This window comes from Dipteris shenzhenensis, chromosome 1 (genome assembly GCF_047967505.1).
Source record: "Dipteris shenzhenensis isolate YYH24624 ecotype China chromosome 1, Dip_SZ_1.0, whole genome shotgun sequence".
Classification (NCBI taxonomy): Eukaryota; Viridiplantae; Streptophyta; class Polypodiopsida; order Gleicheniales; family Dipteridaceae; genus Dipteris; species Dipteris shenzhenensis.
In genome coordinates this window covers 10,136,347-10,155,920 of record NC_141596.1, presented here as the reverse complement: position 1 = coordinate 10,155,920, position 19,574 = coordinate 10,136,347, and the positions used below count along the sequence as shown (strand labels likewise).

At 39.8% G+C, this 19,574-nt stretch overlaps 1 protein-coding gene across 2 annotated transcripts in view; it reads left to right on the top strand.

The window, feature by feature from the left end:
* Positions 1-12,777: 12,777 nt before the first annotated feature.
* The window catches only part of LOC147905352 (uncharacterized), a 38,977-nt gene continuing 32,180 nt past the window's right edge, over positions 12,778-19,574 (top strand). For both annotated transcript variants that reach the window (XM_087381709.1, XM_087381719.1), the window contains exons 1-3: positions 12,778-12,915; positions 13,944-14,070; positions 14,186-14,305. In XM_087381709.1, coding sequence (XP_087237835.1) covers positions 12,887-12,915; positions 13,944-14,070; positions 14,186-14,305 — 276 coding nt within the window. In that variant the 5' untranslated portion in view covers positions 12,778-12,886. The remainder of the gene's footprint in view (positions 12,916-13,943; positions 14,071-14,185; positions 14,306-19,574) is intronic.

Sequence of the window (19,574 nt, the reverse complement as noted above, 5' to 3'; positions counted from 1 at the left end):
AGAAATGATTTGTTTAAAGATATCCTACTTTGAACAACATTAGCTTGATCTGCAATAGCTTGTTGCTTCATCCTTGCTTTCTGTCAATCGTTTCTTTTCTTTGCAGCCTCATATTCTCTTAGAGTGCTTACCTCTTGTTCTCGATCAGTCGGATGTGTTCGTGTCCCTGCATTGACATCCTCTAGTGTAAAAGGCAAATACGTTAGATGCACCTACAAAAAAGAAACATAAAAGATCACTACATGTATCACTAGTTTCATTCTAAAAGATCAATCAAGAACAAAAAATCCAATATATTTCTTGCAGTAAAAAAACCTACCATTTCGTTGGCAAAGAAAGAAGTACAAGAAACGCAGAGCTTATAAGAAAAGACAGTGCAGAGAGAGAGAGAGAGAGAGAGAGAGAGAGAGAGAGAGAGAGAGAGAGAGAGAGAGAGAGAGAGAGCTTGTAGTGCTCTCAAAATAGTGTTAAAGCAATGTGCTGACAAAGAATTGAAAAAAGATAGAGCTTAGAAGAGCAGACAATGCACACACACACACACAAAGCATTGTCCATGGACACTTCTTTTTAGTTCAACCAAACATGTATGCATCCATGTCTTTGACGCAGTACCCAGCTCAATAGAGCCCACAAGCCAAGTCTCCCTAAATAGTGCTCATGTATGCAAGTTAAGAAAGAAAAGGTAGGTGTTATAATAAGTGAATCATTCAAGAGGAGGTCGTTACTATCCTCCCATTGTTCCCATGCTTGGTAAAGGAAAGGAAACGTTGTAATATAGAGTAGAGTGGTAGTAAGAATCAGCATATCTTTCTAGCTAAAACTTAATCGTAAAAAAAGGAGGGGTGAGCGGTCCTTGCCCAATGCCATAATTACCATACTATATCCTTGAAAACTGCCGAGTTTCTTGAGCCCTGTGCCAAGTGTCTCTAAACTCAATTTGCACGATATTCTCTAGAATCATTGCTGCTACATTTATTGGGAGATTATCTTCTCATATGGTCTTTTCAATTCATAAAAGAGTAAAGTATAGTACTACATGCCTTTCAAAAACTTGGAATTTCTTTTCACACGTTTTCCTACCTCTGGATTCAAGATGCTCCCATCACAAATACAGTCTAGTGGGCTTACTAATCTACCTTAATGCCAACAAGGTGGTTGAGTGTTCCAATGTGCGCTATTGATCATTCCTTTTAAACTTGTCATTACAAGGGGGTGAGTATATCCTTGATGTGGCTTAATCCTATGCACAAACCATAAAAAGGACTAAAACTCCAATTTTTCCTTTTTTTTTGGTGATATTTTCCTTTTGTATAAACAAAATCTTAAGTACTAAATTTATTACACAGTAAAGCATAAACTTTAAACTAAATAATCCCATATTTCTATAATTTCACTTTTCCACTTTGGCTTAGTAGGCCCCAATTAAGGATACATGAATCAAAATGTTGTTCTATATCATGGTAGAATAAATAGCATAGTGATTAAAAATAAATTTAATCTCCCTCCATCTCTAAGAAACTCATACATTCTTATACATTCTCCCCATTTTAATCATACATGTGTGGAGAAAATAAAAGCAATGTTCTTCTTTATTAAAGAGCTTCTAATCATATATATGTGGAGAAATAAAAGTAATGCTCTACTTTATTTAAAGAGCTTCTAGTGGCACAAAATGGTACCCAACTATATATAAATGACCTTTATAAGGAGGAAAGTATCAATGTTCTCCAAGTTCATCCCAAAGGGTAATACTCCCCCTCATTTGTACGGAGAACTAGGCAAGTGGATGTGTGTGCATGTGCATGCATGCGTGCATGCATGTGCATAGAGAGAGAGAGAGAGAGAGCATATTAAAGCATATAATGCAAGATGACAAGGTCAAATTTAAAATATAAGCCATCAAAGTATTATAAACATTGATGAAGGAAAAAATGCCTCTTCCATTTCCTCCAAGGGGGGTACAAGGAGGCGCTAGAAGTCTAGTAATGTGGAGACTAGTTATATATTTGATCTAGTGAAGCATCCAAGCATAGAAGTTCTTGAATAAGTTTAAAACCAAATATCGTCTAGCTCAACTAAGGGCCTTTAGGTGAACCCTTTAAGATAACCACATAGTTACTTTTAAAGATAACCTTTAGGTGCAAGGCCTTTAAAGATAGCCAAAGGGTTACTTTTATAGAATATGTTATTAATGACCTTGTAAGTATGTTAAAATTACAATTAGAGAATTTATTATAGGCACTATTTGTATCAATTGAAATCCATCAAAATATTAAATTAAAATTCATCATGAAGACATAGTGTAAGAATTTCCTATGTCATGTACGCAATCTTTACCATAGTAAATCATGATCATGAAAATTACTAGATGTTACTTAAACATTGAAACAGAGTTAATTCATGCATGAGGCCTTTAGGGAGTCCTATTAAGCTTTGGCAGATAAAACGAACAAGTCACTTGCTATACCTTGCTCAAGAGGGGAAATTTCGTGCAAAAAAAGAAGACAAGTATGGCTAAATCCGATGCAATGTATGAAGTTAGAATTTGAAAAGAAAAAGTAACTCCTTAGAATTTCCCCTTAAGCTAGTCATGTCAAAGAATGTCATGTCATTAACACATCTCCAAGGTCACACTTGATACCTATCACTATCTCACAAAAGAGCCACAAAATCAAAACATTTGGTTTAGTAATCATGTTAGAAAGATGTGTCATGACTCATAGCCATGTACGCAATCTTATCATCCTTATATAGACTATTCATAAGTATGTGTTTCAAACAAAGATTAAGATGTTGTAAACTATCAATCTGAATAATTTCTCCTTTCAATATAAAGTGAATGCGAATCTTTCATAAAATTGACGTTTTAATGGTGTGTGAAGTCTCACATTCTATCACTAGTATTACTTTAGGAGACATGAAATTTCATGCCATTTAACATATGGTGTGTGAAGTCTCACATTCTATTACTAGTATTACTTTAGGAGACATGAAACTTCATGCCATTTAACACATGGTTATAGTCCTTTGGTATGTAGTGCAATGACCAAAATTAATACAACGTGAGATATTCAATGTCATCTAATTACATTCAATACCATCTAATCTAGAAACATTGAAAGATCCTTGAGCTTATATTGCAAGTGGCTGAAATAATTGCCTCTCATTGGAAGGTCCTGGGTGAAGTCTCAATGAACACCAAGATGTATTGCAAGTTATGTGGACACTTGTAGGCTACCCTACCCATATGTAGGTCTTCATTGAGATTTGTGTAGTGTTCCATCTTGCCTATCTTGACTTATGCCAATCATGATGACTTCTAGACTCTACATGCCTTCAGCCATAGCCACCATTGAGCTTCTAGGGGACACTAACATGGCATTCAATTGGTGCATAACTAACATTTGATATCAAATCTATATGAATATGGCATTCAATTGGTGCATAACTAACACGACGTTCTTGATGGTATTTATACATTGCTTGGCTAATTTGGAGGGGGATACCACCCAAAGGGTATCATGAGTGAGTGATGGGTGTGCGAGCATGAACGAGTGAATGTGGTCGTGAAGGCGTTGGGGAAAACAAAAAGCTCACCAAAAGAGAGCGCCAAGTGCCTTCGAGGTAAAGATGTTTAACTCGTTAGAATGAAAGACCCATGCAATTTAACACATGCACCTATTTCAAACCAGTATAGAAATAGATGGTAGTGACCTACTGCGTGCGTTTCTGCGATAAGTAATTTTGATACGATAGCAAATAAAAAGGTACGAAGAGCATATGGGAAGCATGCAAGGTATACACAAGAGAGAGTATTGCATCCAAAGGCTTGTTGACTTTGGAAGCGCAAATCAGCCACGGAATTTGGTCATCCTGTGCATTCATGAGCCCTTTCCAAGAGAAACTTTTGGAGGCGAACTCTGAGGCTTCAAGGCTTTACTGGGATGTTGTTCTTGCTCATTTGGTGCATGCAGCTTGGCACAATGCGTTCCACCGTCAGTGCAGCAAAGCTTGGAGAAGCAGGCAAAGGCACCCTGATGAAAGCTAGGAGCAGGTGAAGCAAAGGCAAGTGTGTGAAACCTCGACGAGAGTTAGGTGATCCGAGTGCAATGAAGGCTGAGCAGAGGAGATAATAGAGGAATCGATATGCAAACTTTGCAGCACTGAGATTTGAGGAGACGCATTGTGCGAAGCTGCTGCACCCAATGAGCAGGACATGGCCTTTGCATGTGTGTGAAACCTCGACGAGAGTTAGGTGATCCGAGTGCAATGAAGGCTGAGCAGAGGAGATAATAGAGGAATCGATATGCAAAGTTTGCAGCACTGAGATTTGAGGAGACGCATTGTGCGAAGCTGCTGCACCCAATGAGCAGGACATGGCCTTTGCATGGACTCTGGACAACCCAAAAACTCCATCTGCATTGTTCTCTCTCTCAGGCTGAAGACAAGATGATAAGATATGTAGTGTGGAGTGCAGCTCTAGATAAGAGGCGTAGGTGACTTATAGGCGGGTTACAGAAGGTGATAAGGCGTCCTGCAAGAAAGATGTCGATCACCAATCTTATCCATAAGCTGGCGATACATTATTGTTCATCCCAGGTTCCACGTTCAAGCACAGAGCTGCTTTTGGCTTGGTTAAGTTTGCATTGCCTTCACAGGCCCACTTTTTGTGTACAGTTGCAGTCACACAACCTTTATATTTCAGATAGACAAGCATTATCAACAACAATGGTGGGTCGTCAAAGGTGCACTACGTTACAAGTTCAACAACCATATATTCCCCATATATTCATTCTATGGTTCGCAATTGTGTAGAGCTTAATAGACAATCTTATGGTTCACAATTGTGTACAGCTTAAAAGACAGTCTGCATACATTTCTTCTTCGACATGTAACAAGACTCTCATGGCCTTCAAAAGGTAAGCGTTGGATTATATATAGTATACTTATGCACATAATGGGCACGCACCAATTTCTCAAATATGCTTTTTATCAAGTTAGATTTCAACACAAGCCATTGGCCTTTATTCTCGACTTTCATAATAAACAACTTTCTTCTAGCACTACTATCATCTTATCCCAACTAAGGAAGCAATAAAAGGAACTAAATATATAGGTGTAGGAAAAACATAAGAAAACACTCTTTGAAGATTAATTTTTTCTCAAAGAAAGAGCATATCCTTTAGAGAGGGATATTTTCTTAACAAATCAAGGCTATTATTGTATATGCCATACTTTTTTAATGGAGTAGAACCATATTATTCTTAGTATTATCCCACAAAGTTTTGGAAAATGAGACTTATAGATAACTTGGTATTATTTCATAGAATTATTTAAGAAAAATGGAATTTTTTGAATTCCCCATCAAAATTTAGAATTTCGTGGAAGGGTAGCACATGCAATCAACGAGAGGGATTGATTTTCTTGTGGAGTTACATAAAAATACATACTTTAGGGGTATAAGGGGTATACAAATACCTATTGAGGATCGTACATGCTATATGGGGTTATTACATAGTGACCCCCCTCGGGACAATTCTATGCTTTCTTACTCATTGAGAACAAGCAATTTTTAATGTTCGCACTACCCTTTTAAAGAGTCTATGTAGCACTAAATCAAAACAAGTGATTTCATCAACGTTTTCACATTTGTGTGAATGCATTGTTTATTGGGATCACAAATAAGGTAAGAGTAATCTCATGACATTGGTAACTAAAAATTAAGCCACTTAATCGAATAAATTTACCACCGGTAGACTTCATATTGTCGAGTGAGATTATAGTCCATAGCTTTGTACCTAGCATGTTGACATAAGGTGGACCACAATTAGTCATGAGAAGAGTTGGGGGGGGGGGGGGGGGGTCACTCTTAATAAAGGGGACATCACCTATGTGCATATACCTCAAGAAAGCCCCCTATGCACAGTCCTTGTGAGATGATAAAACACCCCTACCTAAGCTTATAAGGATACCACCGAAAGCCTATTATGTCCCTCCCTTTCCTTAAATTTACTTAAATGCTTTCACCCATGCAATTTTAAAATCCTTCATATAGTCACCAATGGGCAAATATTTTGTCCCTTTCCCTAACTAGATGCTTTGAGAGTAGTTACTAAAGCAAAGAAAAAGATTGTACGAGAGAGAGATGGAGACTTGTGATAGAGAGCGCCGGTAGGTTGCATAATTTCAAGACCAAGGTTATATAGGACATGAAGAGAATGCTAGAACAGGATGTCCAAACCCGTGATCTTCATGGTAAACTAAGAGCCTGATGCATTTCTTTATCTTGAATCACAAATTGGCAATGTCCAAACATGGCTTGAGCAAACGTGTGCTAAAAGACCATCCATTGGGCCCATGTGATAGGTTGTCCTAGTTTCTTACAACATTAGTGGTATGCTGGCAAGCAGTGCAATGGTAATACCGATGCTTGTAGACAAGAAGCATGAAGAGAGGTGGCAATGCAAATAACACACCCCATCTTGTGAGAGTTATTGCTACTTCACAAAAGAGCCCCTCTAGACCATCAAACCCTCAAGCCATTGGTTCCACTTCTACAACCTAGAGCTGAAGAGCGATCCATGACCAAACAAGCGAAGTGAAAGCATTTCGTCTATCCAAAACAAAGCATGAGGGTTCAGGCAGAAAGCTTTAGCTGAATTGGATTGGGGCAGGGATACCAAGAGAAAGGGTGAGCTACCAAAATGAATGGGTTGAATTCTTAGCATGTTGGTCTGCTATTCGCGATCCTTTTTGCGTCTGGGCTTAGTCTATGCCCTAGGCAATGATGTTGCCAAAGCCTCCCCTTCCCTAATGTCAAGTTAGGTTAGGTTGGGTTAGCAGATTAGATTAGCTAGGTTAGGCTAGGCCAGGTTAATCAAGTATTGCCCTTAGCTTAAGGAAGGTCTACATAAGTAATTTGAATTAATGTAAATTTATGAAATGCAATTCTAATCGTTTTTCTAGAATATGGGTTTTGTACACAGAAAATAAAAATGTTGTTGTTTGAATCATGGTCATAATGATTGTATTTTGAAAGTTTTGCTACATTGAATATTGCTGCTTTAGATAAAGCCTTATTTTAAAACACCACTCCCATTTGATAGTATTGTGAACTTATAAATGTGGATTAGTATCAAGTCTGTTCTGCTTAATGATGCATTTGCATGTGAGCCGTATTACCTCTACCTTGCTAATATAACAGAAACTTAGCATTTTTGAAATTCCAATACCTATTTTTTGACGATTGTGCATAACACTTGTTGAAAAACACTTGGTGAATTTTCAACTCAATTCCAATTTCCAATACCTATTTTTTGACGATTGTGCATAACACTTAGTGAAAAACGGGATTTGTGGCGACTTTGACTATCCAAAGCATATCCGATGGGCGTGATACTTTGCATGTGGCTCAACATATGTGTGATTGATTCATGTACAAAGTATCATGCAAATTGGGTATAAGCGCGTTCGAATAACACACCTCAGAGCATGGTCTTTGCCGGCTATGCATAACACTTGGTGGAAAATGGGGTTTGTGGCGACTTTGACCATCCAAAGCATATCAAATAGGCATGATACTTTGCACGCACCTCAACATAGGTGGTACTGGTGTGCATCCAAAGTATCATGCCCATAGGGTATGAGTGCATTTGAATAACACACCTTCGATACTGTTTTTTGATGATTGTGCGTATTACTTGGTCAAAAATGGGGTTTTGTGGCGACTTCGAGCATCAAAAAAATATCTGATGGGCATAATACTTTTCACACACCTCAAAATTTATGTGATTGATGCACTTGAAAAGTAGCATGCCCATCGGGTACAAGCGTGTTCGAATAACACACCTCAGAGCGTGTTTTTTGCCAATTGTGCGTAACACTTGGTTAAAAAAGGGGTTTGTGGTGACTTCGACCATACAAAGCATATATGATGGGCAAGATACTTTGCACATGCCTCATATTAGTATTACGAACTTGCAGGTAAGGTATAATGACCATCAGGTATGAGCATGTTCGAATAACATACCACATATCGTATTTTTTGACAGTGTGCATAACACTTTACAGAAAAGGGATTTTATGGTGACTTCGACCACCCAAAGCATATCTGATGGGAAATTTACTTTGCACGTGCCTCAATCTAGGTGGTATTCACATGTATGCATAGTATCATGCCCATCAGGTATGTGCACATTCTAATAACACACCTCAGATACTATTCTTTGACTGTTTTGCATAATAGTTGGCTAAATAATGGGTTTGTGGCAACTTCGACTATCCAAGGCATGTCCCATGGGCACGATACTTTGCATGCACCTCAACATAGGTTGGATTGACTCATATGCATAGTATCCTGCCCATCGAGTATGTGTGCATTCGAATAACACACCTCATAGCATAAATTTTGATAGTTTTGCATAACACTTGGTCAAAATGAGCTTTGTCGCAACTTCGACCATCCAAATCATACCCAATGGGCACGATACTTTTCACACACCTCAATATATGTGAGATTGAAATTTGATGTGCATGCAAAGTATCATGCCCATTGAGTATGAGCATGTTTCAATAACACACCTCAGAGTATATTTCTGCCTATTGTGCATAACACTTGGTGAAAAAGGGGGTTTGTGGCAACTTTGACCATCCAAAGCATATTAAATGGGAACTCTACTTCATACGTGCTTTAGCGTAGGTGGGATTGCTGCCTGTGCAAGATATCATGCCCATCGGGTATGAGCGCACTTGACTAATACACCTCCGATTGTCTTTTTTGACAGTGTGCATAACACTTTACGAAATAGGTGGGATTAATGTACGTGAAAATTATCATGCCCATTGGGTATGAGTGCGTTCAAATAACACAGCTCGAATACAGTTTTTTAACAATTGTCCATATTACTTTGAAAAGTGCCCATCGGGTATGAGAGCATTCACGATACTTTGTATACACCTCAACATATGTGAGATTGATGCATGTGAAAATTATTATGCCCATCGGGTATGAGCGCATTTGAATAACATAACTCAGAACATGTTTTTTGGCAGTTGTGCATAACACTTGGTGAAAAATGGGGTTTCAGGTGCCTTTGACTATCCAAAGCATATCCGATGGGCATGATACTTTGTGTATGCCTAAGAGTAGGTGGGATTGACTTGTATGCAAGGTATCATGCCCATTTAGTATGAGCGCTTTCGAATAACACACCTCAGATTGTATTTTTTGACAATGTGCATAACACTTTACGCAAAAGGGGGTTTATGGAAACTTCAACGATTGAAAGCAAATCCGATGGGCACGTTACTTTGTACACACCTCAACATAGGTGGTATTGACATGTGTGCATAGTGTCCTATCCATCAAGTATGTTCACGTTCAAATAACACAACTCAGATACTATTTTTTGACGGGTGTGCATAATACTTGGTCAAAAACAGCGTTTGTGGTGATTTTGATCATCCAAAGCATATCCAATGGGCATGATATATTGGACACACCTTAAAATATGTTGGATTTATGTGCATATAAATTATCATGCCCATCGAGTATGATCGTGTTCGAATAACACACCTTAGAGCATGTTTTTTGCCTTGGTGAAAAACAGGTTTGTGGTGACTTCGACCATTTAAAGCCTATCCAATGGGCATGATACTTTGCACGTTCCTCAGTGTAGGTGGTATTGATGTGAGTGCAATGTATCCTGACCATAGGGTCCTCATAGGGCATGATTGTGTTCGAATAACACACCTCACATCACTATTTTTTTACGATGTTCATAACACTTGCTGAAAATGGGGTTTATGGCGACTTCGACCATCCAAAGCATATCTGATGGGCGCGATACTTTTCACACACCTCAGATTCAATGGTATTTAGGCACATGTAAAGTATCATTCCCATCGGGTATGATCATGTTCGAATAACACACCTCAGGTACTATTTTTTGACACTTGGTGAAAACTGGGGATTTGGCGACTTTGACTATCCAAAGCATATCTGATGGGCATGATACTTTGCATGCATCTCAACATAGATGGGATTCACACACATGCAATGTATCATGCCCATCGGGTATGTGTGCATTGGAATCACACACCTCAGATATTATTTTTTGACAGTTGTGCATTACACTTGGTCAAAAATGGGGTTTGTAGTGACTTTGACAATCCAAAGCTATCCGATGGGCACGATACTTTGCACATGCATCAACATATTTGGGATTGATATAGGTGCAAAGTATCAGTAACATCAGGAATGAGTGTGTTTGAATAACAAACCTCAAAGCGTGTTTTTTACCGGTTGTGCATAACACTTGGTGAAAAATGGGGTTTGGGGCTACTTCAACCATCCAAAGCATTTGCGATCCTGCCTAATGGCAAGAAAAATTCTTTTGGTATAAATAATCCTCAATCTGTAGCTTCCAATACTGGTAGTTCTTGTGATTGAACTTTTCAATTTTTAACTTGCCTTCTATTGTCATTGCTCCCACTCCTTCCTAACGAGTCAATGGACATTGCTAAAACAAATGCTTTGATACTAGTTATTAGGAGCAACGTGATAACGGAGCAACAATGCAAGACGTGGAACACGTAAAATACACAATACAGAAAACACACAGAATGGAAAAGACAAAGAGACACCAATATGCATGGTTCACTTAGCGAGAAGATACAAGATACAAGCATTATATCTAGTGCTTTCTTGCTATGTGAGCCACACTTCTTATCTTACAAACTTGACCACACAACTTGTGAGCAACTCATGCATCAATTTTGATGTATTTTTAGCTTCAGGGGCCTGCCCTCAAACCCCCACCAAGGGGGGCCTAATGCATGTCGTCAAACCCCCTTAGAACCCCCCGGCAACGTCCTAGGGGGGGCATTGCCTCCCCTACCTCCCCTTCACGGAATGGGTATGAGCATGCCTGGGTCCAAAGCATGGCCCAAAAAAAATCTCGAAAAAAAGATCTAGCTCCACATATAACATGAAGTTCATGATGGACATTGCTGATGCTACCACGCAGCCAACCAGGAGAGAAGAGGCATAGGAAATTTCCATTTTTAGTCCCTTCCATAATCCTCATGGCTTGAACGTATGCGCATGTCAATACCCTTGTCTCGAATAGAGATTGAGTCTCAACTATATTGTTTTGTATTTTATTACCTCAATTGTTGCCTTTGTTTCTTATGGGTATTTCGGCACTAAGGGCCTAGAAATATGTCCCCCTACCTATTATATGTGTTTCCTCTTTGTATACTAAAGAAGCATCTAACTACAACAATTGCCTATGCTCAGAATGCACTCATACATATCTGGGCATATATTAACTAGTGGAGGTGCCACGTGGACTACGCAGTATCTGATTTCAATTACCTTGCCTGGGAGTGTGCATACCTTAGCTATAGTATACATGGAGTGAACCTCTAAACGGTGGCAACAGCTCTAGTTAAAGACCTTTAACTTTCTTTCCCGCAGTAGTTCCAATGTTATAGCCATGAGAAAAAAATGACGTTGCACATGTGGATAGTCGCTTATCCTTTTTATCTATCAACGTAGCAAATGTTGTAAATGGAATGAGTAATAAGTGACCCTATTTTTTAGAGAGAATGTAGAGTAATTAACAAAACTTGCACAAAGCTTATCATACCAACAAGTCCTCGCCCACTTTACATGCATTATATGGATGCTGACGAATGATTGTTGTTTCTTTTGACACACTTTTTACCACGTACTTTACATATACATAAATTGTATTTGTTTTCTCTTATTAGCCATTTTCTTCGGTTTACCTAACTTGACTTCCTTAAAAGATGTACTCTTCATGACAAATTGTTTGCTCACACTAAGGTTTCCCTTGTAGTGAAGGTCAAATAAACCTTTTGATTCTTTGAAGGGATGTATATAAGAGAGTCTCCAATGCTGAGAATGGTTGGAGGCACCAACCTTGAGTGCTTCCATAGCCTATGGTTGCCATTGGGTCTCACTGACTCTCATATAAGGGGACAGGGGAGGGTAAATCCTCTCGTGCACTCAAGAGAGGTGTGATGTGCCCTCTCTTGAGGGGCCTACACTCATGGGACGTGGGTGTGTAGGTCTCAAGCAAGTCAAGTGGGCAAGTTACAAAAAATAAAAGCTATAATAATGATAAGTTGACTATTGCTCTTATGTGACTATTGCTCTTATAATAATAATAAGCGGAATATTGCTCTTATGTGTAAGAGCCTATTCAAGTGAGATGGGTGGTATGTAAACCACCATGTCGTCGCTGTCCAGGCTGACTTATAGTGATTGGCTTTTCTGCTAGAGAACCAGGTTTTCCACCCAAAAAAAAAGAGCCAACGAGTGAACCAAGTTTGAAATTTGGCAGCCAATTGGCTTGCAAACCAGGGCCGTGGAGGGAAGAGGCTGTCAAAAAGCTACTATGAGACTACTACTGAAATGTCTACATGTGCAACAAAGGAGTACAAGTACTCGTGAGCATTGCCTTCAATTGGTTATGTCAAGGCAATTGGTTATGTCAAAGGAAAACAATTGTCAAGAAGAATGAATGATTAATTTGCAACACCTATGATGGAAGCCCGTGTATAGGAAAGTCCGAATGATTTGCAAACTCCGTAACACACAGAGTGAAAGAGAAAAAACCGAAATAATAGGGGGCCACATGGTGAAAAATGGTGTGGCACTTTTTTATGAAAAGTGTAACGAAACCGCTAATAATAATAACAAAGGACTGAGAGGTTCATGGCATAAGAGGGTGAGCTGAGGTTGGTTAAGAATATAGATGCTCTAACTGCCATGCTTTCCGTGCGTGTTGAAAGGATTCCTATGCTTCCATTTGCTATTGTCTCTGAGAGCTTCCTCAAACCTCAAGCATAGCATCCAATGCCCAAACACTCGCGCCCTTCCTCCAGGTTAATCTTGTTTTGGAATCCTCTATCTTGTTTTCAAAATGCTACATAGATTGTGATTCAACATAGCCCGATTTCGCTCGTTTTTTGTCAATGCATCTTGGGCATTCCCAGATCAATAGCTTTACCTGTCGCGGAGGTTTTCTGTGCAGTTATTTGTATTTGGGTCGCTTTCTGCGCGTCGCAATTCGTCTTTAATGGCTTCTTTACCCTGCATTTTGCACCATCACTCTCTGGAGTCTGGACCAAACTGCGATGATCGTCATTATGACATGTTGTAATGTATCCTGACGTCCCATTTTGACATTGCACCTATTGCGTGGGGATCATAAAAAGTGGATTCCGTCCTTGGAAGACACCTTTGCGATGAGGAGAAGTGCCTTACTATCGTGTTAGGCTTATCCCGCGACAAGAAGTTGCTTTCGAAGGTCCTGCAAGTCGATGTACTATCGAAAGGAATTTGAAACTTGTCCTCTATTGTGGATGATTGGAAGATGCAACGAGATGGGCCAGTTCTTAACTTGCTATGTTGCCAGCTGAAATATGCAAAAGTCGAATTATGTAATTTGTATTGCGCAATGCGTCTTACCTTTCAAGGGAACTCGCACAGTCTTCGTCTAGTAGTTATACGGGAGGGAAAGTCTTATGGAGGTTGTGCCTTCCCATGAGCAATGCAATAGAGAGACCGAGGTCATGGTTGACATTTGTAGTACACGCGGAATTCAAATCCAACCCTTTAGATAAGGCATGTATTTTACTTCCCCGCTGCAATGTAGCAAAACCATTTAATTCCCAGAAAACACGGGGGTTTTGGGCAAAGGAGACAGATGGCTCTAATACCTGCGTGGATACATATTGTTGTGTTTGCTGGGACCGCCTTTTTTGGCTATTCACACTAAAGATGAATGTTTTCAATGACAGGGTTTCGTCAAACCTTTTTGGAGAATTTTTATGAGGAAATACAATGAACATAAAATTTTGATCCTGTCTGTTCATTGAAGGACCAGTACTAATGTGAAATTTACTGGCAGAGCCCACGGAATGTCAGAGCAGAAAAGCACTAACTTCTGGAATAAACAGCCACGCCCTCTAGAAGATGGCAACTGGATTTGCGAGGACCCACACTGTGGAAATGTGAATTATCCTCGCAGGACAGAGGTATTATCGAATATGTATTTTTGAGTGGAGGGATGCTTTACTTGACAGCTCATATTAACTCTTGCTTGCAAGCTTCAGATCGATAGTGGCACTTATGCGCTGACTTTTGGTACAGTGTTTCAAATGTGGCAAGCGTCGAGGTCCCATTGGTGATGCTATAGTCAAGGCCTACGTAGAGAAAATGAGAATGGTCAAGGGTGAACCAGTACATCCAGCCAGGATAGTTCATCCTGTGGTAAGAGAGCACACCTAAAATACTACTGAGATCTTGTGGGATTTCTTGCTTGGGGCACAAGTCTAGTGGGGATTAGTATGCCTTTTCATCGTGCCTAATTTTGTGTTTGTGACATTTACATCAGACATGGACTAAGTCAAGCCTGCCATTTCCATTGTAAGAGAGTTCCCAGGAATTTGAAAAACCATATGCTACGTTTATAAAGCACCTAGGATCAGCCTATCATTAAAATTGATTTTCACTTGAGGAAATAGCAATTTTTTTATGATGATGATGATGATGATGATGATTATGGCTAATTTTTTTGCCTAAACCAGATTCCCTCTGTACAGTAATGTTAGTTGTCATTTTGGTGGGTTTTCCTTAGTTTCTTCTTGGCTCGGAAAATCTCACTCAGAGTTTAAGGGGACTCTAAGAAAATTGTTAGTGACACTATACCTATATTGCAGAACGAGCTCTTTTGCTAATACCTTGCCATGAAAAGTTGGAGGCATTATGTTATTGACATTCTAAAGCAATTCTCGACCTAGAAGAACATCTGCTCTCTTGAGATGCATAATTTGAAAATCCGAAAATTCCTGATAGCCTTGAGTGTCCACCTCTCCACCATGTGTCATGGTGTCCCAAACTTTCTTATCATTGCCTTTCCAAGAAAGACCACAGATTTGTGGGCACTTGAAATCTCAAGCAGCTTCATTTTCTTAACTAATGAAAAAGTTTAAGAAATTAATTGTGCCACAATCATCGACCCTTATTCTTACTTCTTGCCCCTCGATATTTTCATGCATCCTCATTAAATCATGAGGGCCAAAAGTGGGCTACCACATTGATGATGATAAACAACACACATGGGTGCTATCCCCATGATAAATCTCTACTTCTGTGTACTTTTAAGTACCTTTGAGCAGTAATACCTGCACCGCATGTGCCTCTTTTGTTGAGGTTTATTTGAGGCTTTAGCTCCCGCCTTTTGGTTTTTAAGGCAGTTTAAGGGAAAGATTTGCTTGCTTAACTTTTTCATAGTTGTCTTTTTTCAAAAGTGGATTCAGAGTTTCTGGGCTGTTCCACTTCTAGTCAGCATACTTGATAGATTCTTGAAAGATTTTGGGAGAATTTCTTATCATCTCTACCTTGTAAATGACTTTAGAGTCTAGACCCCTCATGAAATTTTAAAATCATCAATGCCTTTTAACTTGAGGACCGTCTCTTTATAATTAGATTTATATTGGACTCGCGAGTTTTTACCCATATAACAACTACTTTAAACTTTCCATGTCCTCTCAAGGTCATTTGCAGGTAAACATTCTTTTAAGAAGGCTTGTTCAAACTCAACCAATACTTTGGGATCTTATCCATCGCTCTAAGGTTCATCCAGCATTTATATGCTTACTTCTCCATTAGACAAGCAAAATACTTCAGTGGGTGTGACTAAATAAAAACCTCAACTTTGGCGCACAGCTTCGACCAAAGCTATAATTGAGAAGCAAAGTACAAGGACGATGAAAAAAAGTGATCAAATGGGGTTCACTTCAACTATGAATGCTGCCAATAAAGATGTCCAATTTGCAATGCCCATAGAGAATAAACTCAGGCTGAACGATTGGCAAACGTTATACAACTTGTCTGCTTCATTATTGCATGACTTCTCCATTGCACTATCTGTTGTTTATGCAAGTCACGTCGGCAATGCTGCCATCAACCATCAGAATCCTCTATGTTCCTGACATGGAACACTAACTGCTCTGCTACTAGTGTTGCAAGTATTGCACTCTCAAACTTACATTTGCACCCTCCAACCACATAGAGGGCCCCTGATTCTCATACCACTCAGCCACAAACTCCCTTCATTCTTTGTCAGTGTTGCCTCATTGGCACTATGGGCCTTTTTTTGGTAGCCTCCTTTAGAACTATGTGGATTACTCTCTTAGCAATATGTTGCCAAATGGGACCTCGTTGAGGGCCATGTTCCTAAGTTGGACCTTAGTAAATCCATTCTCTCTTTGGACCTAGTAATTCCATGTCCAAACTTATTACCTAGGCCTAACATTGCCCCTAGTCTTTTACCTGATAGCAAGTAATTTCCATCTATGCAAACATCATCGAGCCCTCATGGTTTCCCTCCTTTCCATAACCAAGTTATAAGATTCTATTATTATGGTCGACATAACACTTTCCTTCTCCAAAAATCAGCTTTTGGGCAATACACGTCTCCCTCCTTGTCCCTCTGTAGGTGACGTAGGTACGATGGATGATGAGACTCTGAATCTGCAACACAAAGTTTGTTAAAAGACCGTGTTCAGCTGTTCCTCTATCTGGTATGTTTATTGAATCGGGTCAAAATTCTGTCTCATGGTGATGCACATACAAATGAGCACTAGAGTATGCTAGAGAACAATATGAAAATCAAAACAGACCGCTCATCCAAGACAGAAGGTTTGTATGTGTGATGTTAAATTACAATTTTCATAGTAGAGAAAGGAGGGCTAGTCATCTTAGAATACAAGGGACATGTGAATAAGTTCATTGAAACTTTTGTAGGCCAAAGATGAAGTCATATGTGAAGCGCTATAGCCCCCATGCCAAGATGGTAATGGAAAGAAAATGAACACCTCAAAACATCGCAACAGATTGCAATTGGCTATAGACGTCATAATTGGATTTAAGTGGTGGTGAATATATATGTCGAGATGGTAATATTCAGCATGAAAAAAGATGCTCCCAGGCTTCAAACGTCATTCACAAGTATCCTTAAGAAGTTATTTAGCTATTGTAAATCAAACAGTGAGATAATCAATCTTCAGGATTGCACATGTCAAAAAGTTGTAAGACACCAGACAGTAAGTATAGCCTTAATCCATGTTACCATCTTCATTGAAATGGTCAATATAAGAAAGCTAATTGCTACCTTAGATATTTAATGCAAAGTATTGTCAGTCATCCTGAGTGTGCTGGGTTTAGCTGTACCTTGAGGTGAGTCACTTTAAGGTAGCAGAGATACATGGGATTGACATTATTCCTTTTTTGCTCCGTTCATGCAAGGCGAGGAATCCTTCACATGGGGTCTCAACCTATTGTTAGCTTTGCAACTGACTTATATTGGGAGAGGACACAGCTCTCTGCTGCACTTTGCACTTGAGCATCAATGAAGCTAAGCCACACCAACTCAACATTTCCAGCTTTGAGAGTCAGGAAATAAATTGAGCTTTTGTTCCCATTCTCTTGTTTGTAATTCTATGTTATACATACTGTAAATTATAACTCTGCATCTCCCTCAACCTTCCTATCTGCTGCACCCTGGGCAGCAAGAACATACCGCTCAAGAGCACATATCGAATTTCTCCTAAAAGACAAAACTACCAACTGAGATACTTGCAGATTTTCTTTATCCCTCTCTCACTGCCAAATTTTTAGCATTTCATGGAAATCGCACTTTCCTATAGACCGGTCTTCCACAAATTTCACAATTGGTGTTCCCTTCTTTAAGCAACTGATTTTCCTCATAAAGTAAGCTATATTCGGAATCCTCAGCATATATCTTGCAAACAGACCATCATAGGGAAATCCTTTAGAAGTGTTATGTATTCGCTCATTGGAGATACAATCTTAGCTGTGACCAGTTTCTTCAGTGCATCTTCCACCTTTGAGAATGCCACCCCACCAGCTATCTCTACTCATCCTGAAAGAAATGAAAGAAAGATCACCTCGCATCAATTCTGGAATAATCAAATTTTCTGCTACAGCAAGATAAGGGTGCACAGGATTGTTAGTCTAGGTGCCTCCTGTTTCCTCCCTTGATCCTGCTTGATTGTTGTTTGCACAGGGTGTGTTTCAGATGCAAGTTTCCTAGCCTGAGCATCGAAGTCTTTGCTGATTTGTTTTGCTGCAGCAGGTGGGTGCACAGGTGTAAATGGGGGTGGGTGTTCTGAGACCCACTGATGCAGTTCGGGGCTACTTGTGAGGAAGAGGGGGTCTTGTAATCCCTAGCAGTTAAGCCCAAGCACACAAGGCATGCACAGAGACTGCCCAAAAGTGCCCCGCAGCTCAGGCTAAGCGCATGCATAACTCGTGCCATGGAAGTTCTATGGAAGAATGTAAAGACAACACACCACACAAAGTTCTCTCCTTCAGAAACTATGCAATTGGTGAATATGATAACACATTGATGGGAAAAGTGCAGCAAGAATTCAGAGAGCAGGAGAGAGGACAGTCAAGGCACAATACATTAGAATAGGTCTATCGAATGGCAATTGATATAATGATACCAAAAATCAAATGATGAAGGCATGGAGTACACAGTTGAGCTTTTCTGACAATAAGAAAACTGAAAGATACAATATTTGGATAGCTGAAGGCCTTAACCAAACTCAGTTTAAGCTGAAATTATCTGAATCGCCAAGGTCGAGGGAGCCAGGTGATGTTAGCAGTCTACAAGTGATGTGACTTCTTCTTCTTAATTGCTTGCTTCCTCCCAGAAGTCTTGGTTTTGAGCTTGTCTATATTTCACATTTTCTCTATGAGTTTATGTGGCCTTGCTGCTTTCTAGTTTCAATTGGGCATACGGACACCCCCAACCTACAGTGGGCTAGATTAGACAGTTACAGCGGAACACAAGAAAGGGGGGCCTGCTCTTGGATGGCATCCTACTCCTTAGTGAGAAAGCTATTGTTCCTCCCAAACACTGCCAAGACTCTGCGGGTTGTGTGATGGGACTGCTACCCTTTCAAGGTCCCTTGAGCTGAAGCAGCCAGCTTGAAGGACCCCCAGTATGACTGAGGACAAAGGCGACTGACCTCCTGATTACTAAAAAGGCGCGCGCGCGTGTGTGTTACAACAGAGAGAGAGAGAGAGAGAGAGAGAGAGAGAGAGGAAAAACACCAGGCCAGAAAGTGAGCAAAGCAACAATTATGTTCCAAGTTAATACCAAACATAAGCTGCCCTCTAAGTTTTGGCATATCCCAAGACCCCCTGGGGTCTATCTAGGAGACAAAGAAGGAAATTGCAACATATGAGACTGCTAAGAAACTCCTCCCTACTTTTTGAAGAACAAAAGGCATAAAAGGCTAATCGAGCTCAAGTAGTGGGCATCAAGGAACCCATAGATGATAGGTGACAGGATTTGGTAGTCTCCCAACTGCATAAAGCATGCAATGCCGAGAGAGAGAGAGAGAGAGAGAGAGAGAGAGAGAGAGATTAACGTCCACAGGAGACTTCACGGGTCTATGGGACAAAATGCACACCAAAATCATCATCAGTTAGAGACTGAGAGTCT